Source organism: Ahaetulla prasina, chromosome 4 (genome assembly GCF_028640845.1).
Source record: "Ahaetulla prasina isolate Xishuangbanna chromosome 4, ASM2864084v1, whole genome shotgun sequence".
NCBI lineage: Eukaryota > Metazoa > Chordata > Lepidosauria > Squamata > Colubridae > Ahaetulla > Ahaetulla prasina.
In genome coordinates this window covers 66,811,694-66,826,538 of record NC_080542.1, presented here as the reverse complement: position 1 = coordinate 66,826,538, position 14,845 = coordinate 66,811,694, and the positions used below count along the sequence as shown (strand labels likewise).

At 39.8% G+C, this 14,845-nt stretch overlaps 1 protein-coding gene across 1 annotated transcript in view; it reads left to right on the top strand.

Moving 5' to 3' along the window:
• Nucleotides 1-14,845, top strand: part of HECW1 (HECT, C2 and WW domain containing E3 ubiquitin protein ligase 1) — a 249,520-nt gene that overhangs the window by 49,927 nt on the left and 184,748 nt on the right. The window contains exon 2 of the mRNA XM_058183258.1: nucleotides 10,639-10,963. Coding sequence (XP_058039241.1) covers nucleotides 10,639-10,963 — 325 coding nt within the window. The remainder of the gene's footprint in view (nucleotides 1-10,638; nucleotides 10,964-14,845) is intronic.

The following is a 14,845-nucleotide window of genomic DNA, read 5'->3' as shown; positions in this document are numbered from 1 at the left end:
CATAAACAGATATTTCAAAACAAAGCCAGGGGAAAAACCTGGTATCATCACCACCACATAATTCATTATTGTATGGTCTCTTATTAATGATTTATTTTTATTTGTATCAGTTCAAAAATATGTTTGCAGAAAGCCCTATTCCCTCCAAAGAAAGAACAGAAGCATGAGATAAAATCTGTTAGGTGATCCATATTAAACAGCTAGCATAGTTGTACAATTTAAGTTTCAGACCCACGAGTTCTTACTTTCTCAAATCCTGCAAAATCTTGAACTGAATCCTCAGGTTTTTATTTTATTTTATTTTATTTTATTTTATTTTATTTTATTTTATTTTATTTATTTTATTTTATTTTATTTTATTTTATTTTATTTTATTTTATTTTATTATTTTATTTTATTTTATTTTATTTATTTTATTTTATTTTATTTTATTTTATTTTATTTTATTTTATTTTATTTTATTTTATTTTATTTTATTTTATTTTATTTTATGACTTGACCATCCTTTAATTTTAACATATATATGTAACATGTCTTAATATCTTATGCTTCCTGAAACTCACATCTTGATCACCACCCAGTTAGATTATGAAAACACATTCTGCATAGAAGCAATCCAGAATCAATAGCTAGTACAAAATTTAATAACTTGAATATAGGTGGGATACCAATGCCAATGTAGAATAATAGCTACAGTACATCACAGAAACGAGTACTTCCCCTCACATTTTGTAAATATTTAAGGATATCTTTTCATGTGACAACACTGAAGAAATGACATTTGGCTACAATGTAAAGTAGTGCATATACAGTGTAAATGTGCTGTCCCCTCAAAATAATGCAGCACACAACCATTAATGTCTAAACTGGTGTCAACAAAAGTCCACCCCTAAGTGATAATGTCCAAATGGGGCCCAAAGTGTTAGTATTTTGTACCTGCTCGCCATTCAGTCGACTGGCTTGGGGGATGCGCCATTTCCCCGCTCCAGCCTTGTCCTGGTCCCCCGCCCACATGCCGCTCCCCCTAACATCAAACTATGGCCCCACAGGCTGAAGCAATTTATTAGGCCTGCCGCACTAGGCTGAAGGGCCAAGGGGGGCAATGTGGGCGCAGGAGAGCTGAAGTGGTTTGGGAATGGACCGGACAGTTCTTCTTGCAGCCGCTTCTTCCATCCCTTTTTGAGCCTTGGTTGCTCACAGAGATGCTCCATGTGCTCTCCAGGTCAGCAGCTGCTTCTCTCTGCTGCTGCTCTTGCTGGGACAGCGTCTTGTGCAATGGAACATCACCCCATACGCCCAAGGCATGCTCAGCATCAACAAGGGCTGCAAGAAGCAGCCGTGAGATCAAGCAACATCTTGATAGGTGGGAGGCCTGAGGGAAAATTCTTCCCCTGAGGGCTGCATGCCTGGAGCCCCACCTCCACCATTCTGGTGCTCCTCTTCCGCTGCTGCCGCTGTGGTCTCCTTCTGCCACTACTGTTCTGGTCTCCTTCCACCATGACTGCCACTGCTCTGGTCTCCTTCTGCTGCCGCTCTGGTCTCCTTCCGCTGCCACTACCGCCATTCTGGTGCTCTCCTGCCACCGCCACCACTCTGGAGTCACTTTTGGGATGAATCAGTAAGTTCTTGCTTTGCTCCCCAGGAAGGGCTCCGTCGTGGAGGGTTGTGTGCCCAGACCAGGCACTTTCTTTTGACTCTCCCATCTTGCATGGAGCAGCAGGAGGAGGAAGAAGTGTGTGGTGGGGAAGACTGCCTGCAGTTCTTGCAGCCAAGTCGGGATGTCTGCGAACTTGTATGTATGAGTTCTGCGTTTAGCAGAATGTTAAGAATCAAATAGAATAACAGAGTTGGAAGGGACCTTAGAGGTCTTCTAATCCAACCACCTGTTTAGGCAGGAATCCCTACACCACTTCAGACAAATGGTTATCCAACAACATCTTAAAAATTTCCAGAGTTGGAGCATTCACAACTGCTGGAGGCAAGTTGTTCCACTGATTATTATTTTTTTAATTTACATTTATATCCTGCCCTTCTCCGAAGACTCAGGGCGGCTTACATTGTGTAAGGCAATAGTCTTATCCTATTTGTATATTTACAAAGTCAACTTATTGCCCCCCCAACAATCTGGGTCCTCATTTACCTACCTTATAAAGGATGGAAGGCTGAGTCAACCTTGGGCCTGGTGAGACTCGAGCCTGCAGTAATTGCAAGCAGCTGTGTTTAATAACAGGCTGTCTTGCAGTCTGAGCCACACTATTGACCTCCAAGGTAGCCTCTAATTCTAAAGTCTCCAAAACAAGGAACTTTGCTTAAATTTTGCGTGTGTGTCTGGGTGTGTCTGGGTATGTGTGTGTGAGAGAGAGATTGGGGGGAGAGAGAGATATGGAGAGAGAGATGTGGCTTCTTGGGGGTGCAATCACCTTGGGATTAAATTCCAAATGAAATTGGGTCTTCAGAGTAAGGAGACATGAAGAACTTTCAACTGCAGGTTTCTAAAAATCTTATTAAAATGAATGTCTAGAGGCAGCTCTTTAACTCATTAGTTCAGAGGGAGCAAAAGAGATAGGGCCCCAATGAGGGTCTTAGCTATTTAGCTCAGGAACACTGGAATAGCAGAGTTGAAAGGAACTTTAGTGGTCTTCTAGTCCAACCCCCTGCTCAGGCAGGAAAACTGAGGATGCCAAAATCTGAGTGAAAGACCTGGGAAAGATGTCAGAATGACAGAATAATAGGGATTTTGATGGTGGTGGGGGGAATCCTATACCATTTCAGAGAAATGGCTGACTAGTCTTTTCTTAAAAACTTCCAGTGATCGAGCACCCAGAACATCTGGAGACAAGTAGTTCCACTGGTTAATTGTCCTCACCGTCAGGAAGTTTCTCCTTAGTTTTAGGTTGCTTCTCTCATTGTTCAGTTTCCATCTATTGCTACTAGTTTTGTCTTCTGCTTCTTTGGAAAATATATTGCCCACTGTTCTATCACACGCTTGGGTAAAGCTTGTGAGCCATTTTCTCTTTTCGGTGGTCCATGAAAGTATATCTATAGTATGTAGATGCAGATAATAAAGTCGAAAAAAGATGAACAACATTTTTACAGAACTGTAGATACGTTGAGCCCGGGTGTGACAAGGAGTGGCTGGGAGGGTAGGGGCTGGGTAAAGTGGCCCTCGACGTGAGTGATGTTGAATTGGCACAGCCCACCCAGTCACATGACCACACAGCCACGCCTACCAAGCCACATCCAGAAAACCAGTAATAAAAAAATTTGAATCCTATCACTGCTGAGCATGTATCTTTCCATGGTTCTTAGCACCACTCATAGATTATGAGGTTAGTGTCCATGTTTCACCAGCATATGTTAGAACAGGTAGCACACACTGATCAAAAATTTTTCACTTCTGGCATGGAGGGAGGCTATTCTTGAAAATTATGCTTAGCTTACCAAATGCCTGCCAACCACATTTAAGACACCGTTCAATTTCTTTTATTTTATCATCTTCCATTGAGATTCGTTGGCCAAGGAATATGTAATAGTCTACTACATCTAGTTCAGGTATAGTGTGGGCATCTTCGGTCGCATACCTATCAGAATCATAAGGAAGGATTTCATTGTGCCTTTAACAGTGCAAGATTTCTTTCTTAGAAATGAGCAGTAATGAACATTAATGAGCATTAAGACAGTATGTCAGAAAAAAACCTTCTTTGTTGTTTTGTGCCTTGTTCACTTGGGAGTGGGGGATCTCCAGGAACTGTTTGGTAAATTAAATGAAACTATACATTAGACCAGAGGTAGTCAGCCTTTTTATACCTACCGCCCACTTTTGTATCTCTGTTAGTAGTAAAATTTTCTAACCGCCCACCGGTTCTACAGTAATGCGCCATATATCATCGTCTGCGCATGCCTTTCGCGCATTGTGGATTGGGTTTGCGGGGGGGGGGCGCACCGGCTACCAGCTCTATTTGTCTGTTACAGCTGGGTGGTGTGGGGAGAGATGCACGAGCTATTCTGGGACGAGGCTTTGTTTGCGGTTGCACTATAGCGCCATTTAGTTTCACTTACGTAACGTGAACTAAACTTATGCGTGGGTGATACAAATAGCATATTTTCAGAAATTTAAATTGTCACGGGGAATTTTATGAAAACCTAATGAAAATGTTTTTAAATAATTTATGAAAATTTTTTAAAAAGTCAATTGAATTAAAAAAAAGGAAAGTGCTTTAGTATTGGACAAAACCCCTACCGCCCACCATGAAAGCTGGAATGCCCACTAGTGGGCGGTAGGGACCAGGTTGATTACCACTGATCTAGTTCTTCTCCAGATATAATTTTTTTTTCTTTAGTGAATTTATTAAACAGCCTGCCTCTTTTTCAGGTTTATTTTTAAGCCAAATGGTTCTCCTGCTCCTGTGTGTGTCTTTGTAGTTCTTCTGGGTCTTGTGAGAAGAGAAAAACATCATCTGGAACTAGGCACCATTGATTTTTATTCCATCTTTTGTCCAGTATAGTTTGCAAAATACTTCTTCAAGACAGGCTGAGAAAAGGATAGGTAATATACTATTGTATTGTCATATACCTCGTTCTGTGTTGATTTCCATTTTAAGATCATTAAGCCAAATTGTCACCATTATTTTTTTCATATATTGTTTGTAGTAAGTTTATGTAAGCGGTGTCTACACCTATTGGTTGAGCAATACATTAATTATTGCTTGCTGGAATACTGAGTTAGATGCCTTTTCAATGAAAGCCATGCATGGTGCCTTTCAATGACTTGCTGAACAACCTGGGTGTGATCCATTATGCTGTAACCACTTCTGAACCCTGCCTGTTCCTTTTGCTGTGCATGGTTTAATGTTCTCAATATTCTTTTTGCTATTATCTTGGTGAAAATAGTTATCTTGTAGATGACAGAAAGCTTATTGGATAATAGTTCTTTAAATAATCTTGGGCCTATTTCTTTCGTATAAGAATTACTTCAGCCTTTTTCAATGCATTGGATATTTTTTCTTTTCTGAGGCATTTCACATATAGTTTTGCTAGTATCTTGTGTCAACAGTGACCATCAGCTTTCAGCATTTCAACCTGTGGAATACTGAAAACAGAGGTATCTACCTGTATAGAAGCATATAAACATTTCTCAGAATGTGCATGTAACGTTTTCAACAGTCTTCATCATAGAAAAGGTATTTTAATATTATTCCTTATTGTTTTCTTAAAAATTGTGCTGCATAAGAAATGAAAAATGTGATCTTTATCACATTTTTTTAAAAAAAATCTCTGATGATAATGATGCTGAAAATATATTTTTAATGGGGAAACTGCATATTATTCTTGTCTTAAACCAGCTTTGCAAAGTTCCCTTTTCAACATCATAATTCCAGATCAGGCCATTACCATAAGTAGCTTTGATTGGATTTGACTATGAGTAGTGATTAGATATATTATATATATTCCATCCTTTTGAGGTTGGTAAAACAAATACCCAGATTGTTGGTGGGTAATATGTTGACTATGTAAACTGCTTAGAGAGGGCTGTCAAGCATTGTGAAGCGATATATAAGTATTATTGCTATATTAGGCAAGGCCTGCTGTGATAGCAGTAGCAACACCGTGAGGTCCACAGACTGATATTTTATCTGGGGCCCTGGCTTGGCCACATCATTTGCATTATCAATGATGATAGCATCAGCTGGAGTTGGATGTTGGACACCGAGCTGGAACTGAGATTAGAACATCGGCCTGCTCTGGAGAAGCCAGAGGAGGCCTCAGCAGGCTTTGATACTATTAACTCTGGTATCCTTTTGGGCCAGCTGCCAGATTAGGGTTGGATTACCTGGGAAACGGACTATGACTGGAGTCTATTGCATGGAGCTTCAAGATCTAGGTCTTTGACATCTCTAGTTGTGGACCAGGTTGCACTATCCCACTCAGACTCTTAGGGATTCTCTGGACTCAAAAAGCAGGTAGCAGTCATGGATACAAGAGTCTATGCATAGCGTTAGTTTGTGCACCAGATGCGTCCTTTCTTGGAGCAGGACTCCTTGTGCTTGATCACTCAAACCGTAGTCATCTGTGATCTGAATTACTGCAATATATTTTACAGTATTTTCAATAGGACACCCTTGAAATATGTTGTAAGGGGCTATTCTGAAATGCATTCAGAAACTTCAATTAGTGCGACAGTGTGAGCAGTCTTTGGGGCCCCTAGAATAGCCCATGTTATACCACTGCTTCTCAAGTTGTACTGGCTATTGGTTTGTTTCCAGATGCAGTTCAAGGTGTTAGTTATGATCTTTAAAGTCCTCTATAGCCTGAATCAAGTTACTTGATGAACCATCTTGTTCTGTCAAGCCTGCTGTACTTGTGCCAGCAGAGGAAGCCTGTTGTGGATCCCTTCAGTCAAAGAACTCTGGTAGGTGGGATCCAGGATAAGAGTCTTCTCTGCTATAGTGACCACCCTCTGGAACATGCTGCCCCCAGGGTAAGAGTCTACTTCCACCCTTCTATTCTTCTACAAGGACCTAAGGTGTGTCTCTTCTGGTTGGCTTTGGGACCCAATAGTACTCAAAAGTACCAAATTGAAGGTGGCTGCTGTTCCATTTAATGACCCATCTCTCTTCTCCACTTCCTGCTCCTCTTCCACCCATCTTTTATTTCATATTATTGTACTTCAGTTGTTTATTCTTATTGTTTCATTGTTTTGCTATCATCATGTTTACATATTTTCCATTTTACTGTTGTAAACCATGCAGAGTAGTCCCCACAGCAAGATGGGTGGTAAATTTAACAAACAAACAAGCAAATAAATATTGGAATGAGCATTTTTTTAAAAAAGAGAAGATTGTTTTTCATATACAGATAATCCCCTAGTTACGAATGTTCCCTTAACGAATGTTCAAAGTTACAAAATAAGGGCTCCCCAATGTTTACGAACAAGTCCCAAAATTATGAGTGTTGCAGCACCGTGACAGTTGTCCGCCCTTACAAATGACTGCAGAGGCTGTGCAACATTTGCCCTGCCTATTCCCCTCTCCCCCACTGGGTCTTCACAGGCACTCTGCCTGTGGAGACTCATCTACTTTGCGAAGATGTCCTCTCTGTCAGGGTTTCTTTGCTTGCTTCATTGCTTCAGGCTTTTGGTGCATTCGCAGAGAACAAAGGCCTAACATACCATGAGATCATGCAACATCAGTAGTGCAAGATCTCACGCTACTGATCTCATATGATCTCGCACTTTTTCTATTCTCTGAAAATTGAGGCTTGGATGTTTGCAGAAGGAGGGAAGACTTCAGTCCTTCAAGCCTTCACTCCGTTGCTGTTTCCTTGCCAAAGTCTATGGGGAGATTGCCTCCCTGCAGGCTTTGGCAGACCTTTGCAAGCACAAGTGGAGCTTGGGAGGGGCAGGCACGCCCCTCCAACACTTTGTTCCTACCAACAAAGGCTTTCTGCAAAGGGTTCCTGAAGTTTAGAGGGACACTATCCTCAAGCAGTTTTGTGGGGCGAAAGAAGGCCCAGAAGGGCACGCGCAGCCTTCTGCACCTCATTTTCAATGATGAAGGCTTCATCAAGCGGTTTGGCGATGACAAAGGAAGCCGGGAGGGCACACATGGCCTTCCGTGCCACATTTTTCATTGCCAAAGCCTTCAACAAGGGTTTGGTGGGAAGAAAGGAGGCCCGGAAGGCCATGTGCGGGCCCTCCACACTTCGTTTTTCATTACTGAAGGCTTTATCAAGCACTGATGAAAAAGGAGGGAGCAGGCAAAGAAACAGAGAGGCTGGAGAGGAAACAGCACTTCATAAGGTAAGTGACCCTGCATGGCAGGATGGGGAAGAACAATTGTGGGGACCCTAGCGGAGGGAGAATGAAGTATCTCAGGGGGCCAGAGGAGGCCTGAAGCAGGTGGCCTGTTATATCACTAGCCCTCCCCCCTCCAGCCTTCTCCACCCAGAGATACCTCATGTGCACTTAACGAGCTGCGCAGTCGATTCACGAAAGGAGGAGTGATCATGTTCAAATTACACAATTCACTCCTATGAATCCTCAGATTACAAATGGAATGAGCAACCTCCATTACGTTCGTAACTCAAGGACTACTGGTACTTTAAAATATTTTTCTTCCTAGATATATTTAAGTATTTCCTTTGTACAACGCAAATGCATAACTACCAGTAGTAACCTGATCAGATTGCTGTTGACCCGGTTGTGCTTTTTTATTTTTAAAAAAATAATCCTTATTTCTGCAGCCAGTGACAACTTTTCTTACTTTGCTCTAGAATTACCAAGTGTAAATTTGCATTTATTTTCTTGCTAACCATGCTTTGAAATTACACAGATGCTATCCTATCCTTTCCTTGACTTTCACTCATTTTAGATGCTTCTGATATCAGAAATGCTACTGAACAGCTTCATCAGTAGATCCTTTCTAGATGAATGTTTGAATTTGAAAATAATGTATTTCAAATAAGGATAGATGATAGTAATATTTGGTTTGTACAGGTTTATTCCATTATTCATCAATTAGCAGCTTGTTTTTGCAGTTATTGAATGATGAATGATATGTATTTAGTTTTGGATTTGCTATTTTAAATAATACACAAAATCTTACCCACCCTCAATATTGTATCAGTAAACATAATAATCAGTAATTATTTATCAGTAAATAATTATCAGTAAACATAATAACCTTCTGCCAACTTAGCAGTTTCGAAAGCACGTAAAAATGCAAGTAGAAAAAATAGGGACCACTTTGGTGGGAAGGTAACAGCGTTCCATGCGCCTTTGGCATTGAGTCATGCCGGCCACATGACCACGGAGACGTCTTCGGACAGCGCTGGCTCTTCAGCTTTGAAACGAAGATGAGCACCCCCTCTTAGAGTCGACAACGACTAGCACGTAAGTGCGAGGGGAACCTTTACCTTTTAAACATAATAATCCCATCAAAAGATAGTGGCAGAGTTTGTTTTGCTCATTCTGTCTTTATTAAGATGTCTACAGTGTCTGTTCCTCATATAGCATTGTGTACACAGATATACTGTATATTGCCTTACACACACACACACACACACACACACACACACACACACACAATCAAGTAACTTCAAGATGCTTTTAAGTGAAAAAAAATTCATTTGGTATAAAGTGGATACTTGATCTAAGGCTAAAATATTATAAATTCCCAAACTAATTGTTTTCCAGATGCCTTGGAAGTACTAGTGCTTTCTAATCTGTAGAGAAATGAAAAATGAGGGAAGGTCAAACAGTAGTTACTTATAGTTGCTGGTTTTCACTGATCAGTAAAACATTTTTATCAATAATGATTCCAGGTGGACTGTCATAGCCCTTCAAATCTAATTAGCATAAAACGCATTTGAGATGGCCTATTGACAGTTTCTCTCAAAATATCAATGTGTTAAACTGGTAATGTAAGCTTTACATTAATCTTCAGAATCTTAAATAACGATTCCATCAATCACAAAAATTAAACAACCTGTACTTATTTATCTATGAAAGAATGAAGTGAATCCCATTTGATAAGTCTTGGATAAAATGGCTAGTATGTGAATGACATTTGAAACTGTATTTTCTTGAAGGTTTCACATAGCATGTTTTTGATGTGAAGTCATTTGATAAGTTGACCTGCCATTATGTAGTTTCCTTCCAGCAAACTGTAATAATGCCAGAATGATAGCATGCATATTTATTATGAAAATGTTACCATTGGATACTTGCATCTTGATATCTCAGAAAAATAAATGATGGCATTTGCATGATGGTAAGATAACATAATCATCTTTCTTTCCTTCTGCAGATGTCATTGTCACTATTGCAGACTGAACCAGACTGATGTTGCAAATTAGAAGCAAATCACAATGGAAATATCTGTGCAACCTAATGTAGGGTTGCAGTACAGAATTCCAAATAAGTGCTATAATTGAGCATCTTACAGTTTTAATCTTATTACTTACCTTTCCAATTTCGATCTATGAAAATGCGTCATAACTGCATATAATTCTTCTATGCTTTGAAGGTACAATCAGCTACAGCAAAGTAGCCAGCACTTAGTTTCGAAAGGAATTAAGCTAAGAGGTTCATTTCTTACACAGTATTAACCAAATTGAGTTGTCAATAATTGCCAACCACTAGTACCGAGCATATGATAAAAGCTCAGTTGGCAGCAGCAATTTTTGAGAAGGTGACTTGCGTTTTTGCTTTTTTAAATTTTTTGACAAAGTAGATGATGCAGTTGGGAGAAGCAGTGAAAATGAAGATGACTGCAGTAAGATTCAGGCTAAAACATTGATTTAGCTGCCAAAGGCTGGTGATGAGCCAAGGATAAAAGTCAAACAGAAATGTAATTTGCTGATGAAAGTTCTATATACGTCATTAAATAATATGATATTTCTAGTAAAATGAATCCCACTTATGCAACACATTAGGCACAAATTCATATTGCATCAGACAATAAATGTATCTATTTTAATAATAGCTACTAACAAATGGATTCCAGTTTTTTTGATTATATCTGTAATATGCATCGATGTTATTAGCAACACTGTTTTCATTCTATTTGGTAATTTTCAAGGGGATGTCGTTTTCATTTACGTGAATTCCAATGATTCCTCTCTCTTTTATTTTGGCAGAATCTGTACCAGAACAGGTTATTAGGCCTGGCTGCTATGGCATCCCCATCCAGGAACTCACAGAACCGGCGTCGCTGTAAAGAATCTCTGAGATACAGCTATAACCCAGACCAGTTCCACAACATGGACATTGGAAGTGGACTCCATGGGACAGTCACCATTCCCCGCTCGACCAGTGACACAGATTTGGTCACTTCAGATAGCCGGTCTACACTCATGGTCAGCAGTTCCTATTATTCCATAGGACATTCACAGGATCTAGTGATTTATTGGGATATAAAGGAAGAAGTAGATGCAGGTGACTGGATTGGCATGTATCTCATTGGTAAGTCAGCTATATTCATAGGATTTGTTCTCACTTAATTTTGCAAGTAAAACATGTATTGTAAATAGATTTCTTTCAAGTTGAACATAATCCATAATTTAGAAACAGTGGATTCCTTTCTCCAGTAAAGAATCAACAAAAGCAACAATAACAGATGTATCAAATGGAAGAAAAAAAGAAATGTTGACAATGTGAAACTTCTGCCAAGCCCTAGCCTTGGAAATGAGTTTAGTCTAGCAAAATCAGGAGATTTGTGTTTTAACTGCTGAATCCTGGTCATGAATGTCTCATAGCAAGTCCTATTTCTTTTGTTAATTTACATCAGTAGTGTAATTCCAAAATAGATACTGCAATTAACAACACAAATATCTGTACAGAGAAAGCTTGTAGGAAGCATGCAGTTCAGTGTGATTTGGATTGTCAGCATTTCCAGTTATGTGTATTGAAGGAAAAAGGTGATTTGAAATAAACGGGTGCTGACTAATGACCACTCATTCAGTGACTCTTCAAATTTACATGGCATTAAATGCATGATAATCCTTGGAGTTAAGCCGTTTCAGCACCCCCAAGATCACATGATTGCAGTCTGGTTGCTTGGCAATCCATTTTTACTTATGACTGGTTGCCAAGCACCTTGTGATCATGTGACTGCCATTTGCAACTTTATATGCCGTTCAGAAAGTCAAAGGGGAAGGTGTCAAGGAAGATTTCAGTTTGTTAGAGTAAGTCTCCCCCTCACCTGCACACCCTTCCCTAGCCCTGTGTACTCACACAGGACCAGCAACTTGTACAACCCTTGCATAATTTCCACAATTCCCATGGTACCTCTCACACCATCCTTGAACCATGCAGAACTTCTCATAAATTTAGTTAACAACTGCAACCAGGATTTCAGGGATGAATGTTACTAAGCTATGCAGTTGCACTTTACAGTTGCATTGCTTAACAGTGGAAATTCCATTGCCAATTGCCATTATAAGTCAAGGACTACCTGTATCTACCTGTATTTACAATACATTTGGGAAAGACATTTAAAGTGTTGCACATAGAAATATTAGGAGTATTTTCTGTACTAGAAATAAAAGCAAGGGTCTTTCTTGGAAATGCACCCATATTTTACTTATTGCCAACATAATTATGCTACTTTCTTCTTTGTTGTCTTTCTAACTTCAAACAAACATTTTTACTCAGAAAGGCTTTGTATTTAAGTTGTTCTGATCCTGAGTCAGAACTGGTGCTTATTTTTTAACATAAGTGGTAATTATGTTTTAATCTATTGTTTTAATTTGAAGCTTCTTGAGTATTGCTTTGGTGCACTACATTGTATGTTTAATTTTAATCTATGATGATTTAATGTTTTGCAAAAAAATATTTTTGGTTTGTTTATAGAAAAACTGACCAAACCATCTCAGAAACCAGCAGATTATCAACAGCAGTTTTCATTCAGTACTTAATTTATTTCTATCTCTGACTTGACTCTTAAATAGGAGTAGCAATGGTAACCATTGATTATCATGATTTAGTAAAATCATTGCACCAGGTCCAATGATTCTGCTCTGAATAACTTGAAGAAATTTTTATCTCCTCTCAAGATTATAGATGATTAACATAAGAACTATCATCCATTCCTCTTTCATGATTTTCATATTTCTCTTGATATATCTCAGAATTACAGTGGATATAGAACATCTGTTAAAATGTCAGGTTTTTGAGATGTAAAAAAAAATCAGACCAAGATAAATCACTTTCAGAATTTTTTCCAGATTTAATATAACATATACATTGTACAATTCAATTGAAAAACAAACTGAAATATTTTTCTTTGGAAAAAATAAAAATAAAAATCTAGAATAATATGGCTGCATAAGAGTTCACATCTTCTTATACATGGCTGTATTCAAAATTAACCAATCATATTCAAACTGATGTTAAATAGTAATCATTACTATTGATAGACCTGCTATCAATTAAAGTGATTCTAATCAAGCCCATATGAACTTCAGCTGTGCAAGTAGGATTTTTCTGATATTTACTCGATAGCCACTTAGAACAAAAGCCAAGGTCTGCAAAGAGCTTACAAAATATCAAAGGGATCTCATGGTTGGAAGGTGTCGGTCAGGAAAAGGATACAATTTTTTTTCAAAGTATAGGATATACCAGTGATGGCTAACCTTTTTGGTACTGAGTGCCGAAAGGCCGCGTGTGCACACTCATAATGCAATGTGTGTGTGACCTCCTCCCATATGTGCCCTGCTCCACACATGTGCGAATGTGACCCACCACATGTGCCCCATTCCCCCCACACGTGTGTGCATCTCCCATGCCCCCCATGCATGCATGGCAGAGACCCGGAAACCAGCTGATGGCAGGAGATGCGCGCACATGCGCGCACAAGCTTGTAGCACGTGTGTCATAGGTTCGCCATAGGGGCATATACCATGGAACACAGTGAAGACAGTCATCAACAAATGGAGAAGTGATTATCAAGTACTGAATATCCCTCTAAAATTGATGAAAAAAAAACTGGTTTGAGAGACCTACAGCAACATTAAAACATCTGCAGGAATTTCTGGCAAATACTGATTGTGTACCATATGTGACAGAAATTTCCCATATTCTTCAGTAGTATATAACATGACGCAGGGCGGCAAGACAGAAGCCTTTTCTTATAAAGAAAAACATCCAAACCCAACTACATTTTTCAAAAACCCAAATCAAGTCTGACAAAATGTGGAAAAATATGTTATGGTCTGATGAATCCAAAATTGAGCCTTTTTGCCATAATTCCAAAACATATGGTGTAAAACAAAATAACAAACAGAGTTGGAAGGGAACTTGGTGGTCTTCTAGTCCAATACACTGCTCAGGCAGGAAACCCTATATCATTTGAGACAAATGGTTATCCAATCTGTTCTTAAAAACTTCCAGTGTTCCAAATTCGCAACTTCTGGAGGTAAGTTGTTCCACTTTTTCGGAGTATAAGACATACTTCCCCCCTAAAAGTGGGTGAAAATTTCGGTGCATCTTATACAGCGAATGTTGTGGCAGGGTGGAGGGGGGTTGGTACGGCACTGATCTAGCATGGGTGATGGTGGCAGTGGCTAATGGGCTGTGGCAGCGACAAATGAGCGGCGGTGAAAGGGCCGTGCTGAACAGGTAGCGGCAAATGGGCCATGGCAAACAGATAGCAGTGGCAAATAGGCCACGCCAAACGGGCTGGCCGCGGCCAAACGGGCTGGCAGCGAAGGGCCAGACTGAATGGGCCGTGGCAGCAGCAAATGAGCGGCGACGGCGAATGGATGGTGGCAAATGGGTGTCAGTGAAGAAGGTGGTGGTGGCGAATGGGCTGCTGTAAATGGGCTATAGCAAACGGGCTGTGGGAAATGCACCAGAGGAATACTGGATGGATGCTGGGAGGCAGAGGCAGATTTTTTTTCTTGTTTTCCTCCCCAAAAAAGGTAGGTGTCTTATACTCCAAAAAGTACAGTAGTTGTTCTAACTGTCAGGAAATTTCTCCTTAGTTCTAGATTGTTTCTCTCCTTGATTAGTTTCCATCCATTGCTTCTTGTCCCCTCCTCAGGTGCTTTGAGAATAGATTGACTTCCTCCTCCTTGTTGCAACCCCTCAGATTCTGGGACACTGCTATCATGTCACTGCTATTCCTTCTTTTCATTAAACTGGACATACCACAAAACGATGCTGTGCATCATCAAAAGTATACCATACCCACAGTGAAGCATGGTGTTAGCGGCAATATGCTTTGGGACTGCTTTTCTTCAACTGGCTTTAGTCAAAGTGGAGAGAAATATGAATAGTTCCAAATATCAATCACATCACCTTTAGGCCCTGCTAAAATATTGAAGATGAAAAAGAATTTCACTT